Source organism: Schistocerca americana, chromosome 2, assembly GCF_021461395.2.
Source record: "Schistocerca americana isolate TAMUIC-IGC-003095 chromosome 2, iqSchAmer2.1, whole genome shotgun sequence".
NCBI classification, from domain to species: domain Eukaryota; kingdom Metazoa; phylum Arthropoda; class Insecta; order Orthoptera; family Acrididae; genus Schistocerca; species Schistocerca americana.
This window is the reverse complement of record NC_060120.1, coordinates 1096485283-1096489645: the sequence shown is the minus strand read 5'-3', so window position 1 is coordinate 1096489645 and position 4363 is coordinate 1096485283. Positions and strand designations below refer to the sequence as shown.

The 4363-nt window shown below is 36.1% G+C and overlaps 1 protein-coding gene across 1 annotated transcript; it reads right to left on the bottom strand.

The window, feature by feature from the left end:
* Positions 1 to 2611: 2611 nt before the first annotated feature.
* LOC124594692 lies at positions 2612 to 3874 on the bottom strand. The gene is made up of 4 exons (XM_047133057.1): positions 3850 to 3874; positions 3603 to 3759; positions 3293 to 3407; positions 2612 to 3232 (listed from the first exon to the last, which is right to left on the bottom strand). The coding sequence occupies exons 1-4, from the start codon at positions 3872 to 3874 to the stop codon at positions 2612 to 2614; spliced, it is 918 nt and encodes a 305-aa protein (XP_046989013.1).
* Between the last annotated feature and the right edge of the window lie 489 nt (positions 3875 to 4363).

Here is a 4363-nt window from a genome sequence, read left to right as displayed (position 1 = left end):
ACTGGGAACAGTGAGACATGTCTCACTGTACCCTCATTATTCATGTCTCACTGTTCCTAGTTGCAAACTTTTTTCAAAATAGCTCCAAACACATTCAGCCTAACATTTCAATGAATGGGATTTACATGTCTTGGAAAAACCATAGTTTTGAGTGACTAGTGAAATGATTTGAAAATACCAATGATCTACTCAGAAACCAGCTACATAAATTTAGTAAAAAGATACTTCTCTTACCTCTGAGCACTAATATATTAACAATGAAATCACAACAGTGATGTCAAATACAAAACATGGAAATCCATAGACTAAATAATAATGGTTAACACTTTTACAGTAGGTACCAACAACTGAAACCAAAATTCCAGAGATAAAACTAATGTCTCCCTGCTCCCACTGTCTCACTGTTTCCACTCTTCCCATATTTGGTTTTTCAGTTTTTGCCATGTGTATGAAAGAACCAAACCAATTACAAATGCAAATATTTCCCATTTTGTTTAGATTCATTTCTCTTCAGGTGTTCAATCTCAAAATTCACAGATAACCTTATCTTACTATACACCTGTGGCAGGGTTTTGATTTTTCCTAACATAATGTGATTTACAGATCTGATTTCTTCATTTAGAACTTGTGCATCATGCCTAAGTGGTATTGGATGAATTATTACACTCGTTTTGTGCATGATTTTAAGTACATGAACCAAAGAATCTATCATACTCTTCGGAAATTCATCCAGAGGTTTTTCAGTGTCATTTGTGCCACTAATAATGATTAATGTATCATTAGCGGAGAAGTTATCAGTTAATTTATCCACGTATTTCACAACTTTCTTAATTGGTGCACCAGGTTTTGTAATACATTGCACACTGAATTTTTTACCTAATTTGCCTTGTAGTAAACTCCCACAGTTTCTGACATGACTGACACTTAAAATAAGCACTCCTTTTGTAGCAGTCGTTTGAGACCTAACAGTTTTCACATGAAATATGATAAGGATTTCTCACAGCACCTGGTTCACAATGAGATATTAGTGCTTCTGGATTTTAATCTTCATAACACTGTTTTCTTCTTGCAACACTTTTTTAACTTTGTTCTTGATCACTCATCAGAAAAGGGCGGTGTTTATGAGGGAATTTTTCGCGCACTTTTCTTTGTCAGTGGTTCACATTTTGGTGTTTGAAGATTAGTAATTTCTATGTTTTGAGTACCGGTACTGATAATGAAATGTAGACTGGATACACGTTCATGTAGTTTCGATATTTCCTCCTTACAATTTGCACATGATTTCTTTTTACTTGATATACTTACATTTTTCCGAGGCAATGCAGGACATACCTTTGCACTGGTCACCATATTTAAATTCCTCGATTAACAAACATTGAAAATGAGTGTCCCAGTTCATGTGTTTTACAAGAGTATCTAAAGCACACATCAATTATGCCTCTATTAAAGAAAGGTAACATGGAAAATATTGAAAAATAGAGGTCAGTTTCACTACTCTGAACATTATCAAATATAAATGAATCAATTAGGAAAGACAGACTAATTTGTTACCTGAGTAAATGCATTCTTAACCTTTAACTAACGTAGTGACAAACATGGGTCACTAACACTCTGGTAGGGTCAATATAACCTCTTAATTATAGGTGGGTGCAATGTTAACATTTTGAATCCCTTTGAAATTCTCTGTTTTGCATATGACAGAGTCTTTAATACAATGTAAATAAACATGAAAATACAAAACATTAACATTAAATAATTATTGATAAATGCATTCAGATATGTTTACTGCACATCTCATAAACTAATACATTTATCTGTTTTTCATAAGCTAATAACGAAATTAATGCTTTGATAGATTTTGCATTTCTTCTTGAAGAACTAATGAAACAAAAAAATGTAAAGTTCTTAACCTGAAAAAATACCTCATGAAAAATCCGAACCCTGCAAATCACAATTTTTCACAACAGCGCTTGCAGACCTGGGAACAGCACTACATGCATATTGGTCTCTTGCAGATGTAGCGAACATGTGAAGTCTTACTTTTCTTGCTGGCTGGGCAGATTCTCCACATTTTTCTATTCCTAGGACCTAATTCTGCTTCCACTGCTTCTTCTGTTGGAGCATCGGGGCTTAAAATCTGGCGGGTCATTAGTTGTAACTCCTGCAGAAGTCATGGGTTTTGAGTTTGCTTTTACATATGTTTCAGCACAAGACTATGGGCCAGTTCTTTCAGGAAGATATCCCTGTTGACAGGAGATTTATCTGATCCACTCTTCCAAAGAACATATGCATTTACTGTGCTGATGTCCAATAAATGGTAGAATAAACACATCGGCCAACATCAAGTTCTTTGACTGCAGGAGTAAATGGAGCACTTTTCGTCCAGTTAATCGACACATCCTTTATGGCATTGCAGTGTGATATTATTTCTGGTTTCTGAGATGCCAAATCATCAGCAGAGCTATGATACATGGAAGAGTTAAGAAGAACCGCTTTGATCATACAATGTAAGCTTTCACGGCCAGTATTGTCTTAACTTAAAACTTCCGGGCTGATAGGCCGAGGTTGAACTAGTTTTATACTTCGACCAGCGCCTGTCTGCCCGGAAGTTTTAAGTGATGAAGAACTGCTTTGTTTGTCTTTGGCACATGCGACAACAGAGTGGTCCTTGTGTGAAACCGTACGAAGACGAACCAACTGGCATATGCTTATTTGGTTGGGAGGCTTGTGGAATATCTCTATTATTCTTTTTTAGAGTTACAACAAAAGTGCATCTAATTTTCCTTAACTCTTCTACAGTCTGTATTGAGATGAACGAATTTTTGGCAGTAATTTTGTGATTACTGCCATAGATTGGTTTACACAATCTCAACAGAGACTGTGTTGGTATCATTAGTTTCTTATCATTGTCAGGCAAAGTATTGCCATCAGAGCCTTTTCCAGTGTATATATACCCATTATAAAAGAAACTGGTCCTTGCATCACACAAGGACATTATTTTTAAACCATATTTAAAAGGCTTCTTTGGCATGTAGACCACAAATGAGACTTTACCACAGAAGGAAACTTGCTGCTCATCTACAGTAGCACATGTGCCTAAACTGAAATATTTTTGGAAATTTTCCACAATTTTTCTAAAGAGACAAGAGACTGCTGCCATTTTGTCAACTTTGACACTCTCTTTTTTAGTTTGAAAGTCATCAAACCGTAAGCAGTTCAAGAAAAACAGTTCCTAGACATGACACATTTGAAAATTTCCCAATGAACCATTAGTTGCAAATATATAATTTACATTTTCGTGGTTGGATTTAAAGACAGAAGAATACATAAGAAGTCCTAAAAAAGCCAAAAGTTCATCCAAATCCAGAATCTGATGTTCAGCTTTGCTTTTGTCAGAGTACTTCTGCCTGACACAATCTATTTTAGCATTTGCTTATAGTAGAATGTGATCGAGAACCACTTCATCAAAATATATGTGCTATAATGAAAATGGGTCTTTTGAATCTCCTGTTGTAGTCAACGTGGAAGATGGAAATTTCATGATGAAGTTATGGTGAGGAGTTCAAACAGCTCGGATGGGAGGTGCTTTAGCCTATATGTACTGATTCTTTCCATAGAAGTAATTGCTTCTCTGCTGCTCATCACATGGATCACTGCTTACATCAGAGTAATTTTCTGTCACACTTTGTTCTGACAAAGTGTCATGCTCACTCACAATGGGTTCAGTTTCTTCAGGATTATCATCATAGTCACTGTCGTCTCATTCCTCCAACCATCTGCTCACAGTTTCCTCAAAGTTTCAGCCTGAAGTGTTCACACATTGTCTGCTACTTGGATCAGATCCTTTACCTGTAGAATTACTAGGTTCCTCCATATTCCAAAAGCTGTGAAATGAAAAATATCAAGAATATGTAAGGAATGTAATTGCAGAAAAAATTACACAAACAACGTGGTGCAGTGAAAATGACCATGATTGATATTCAAAAGGATGTTAGACACATTATAGAAGCTCTGGAATAACACCACATGCGTTGCCGGTCCACTCACAAAAAACTCGCAGCTACTGAACCGACAGCCACAATAATGGATAGGAAACTCTGGCTAAATCGCAACTGTTGATGAAAGCGCGCAGTCAAATAGAATGCACCACGTTAGTTAAAGGTTAATTGAGCACACTCCAGCTTCTGTGGTAACAATAATACAGTATCAGCCATAAAAGAGTATATAATACTGGTACTAAACAAATCAACAGGTAAGACTGCATTACAGGCATATTTTTAAACCTGTCTGAGACTTGACACTGTTCAGTATAAAGTGCTACAAAGCAAATTAGAAACATGAGGTATAAGAGGAGTAGTTAATG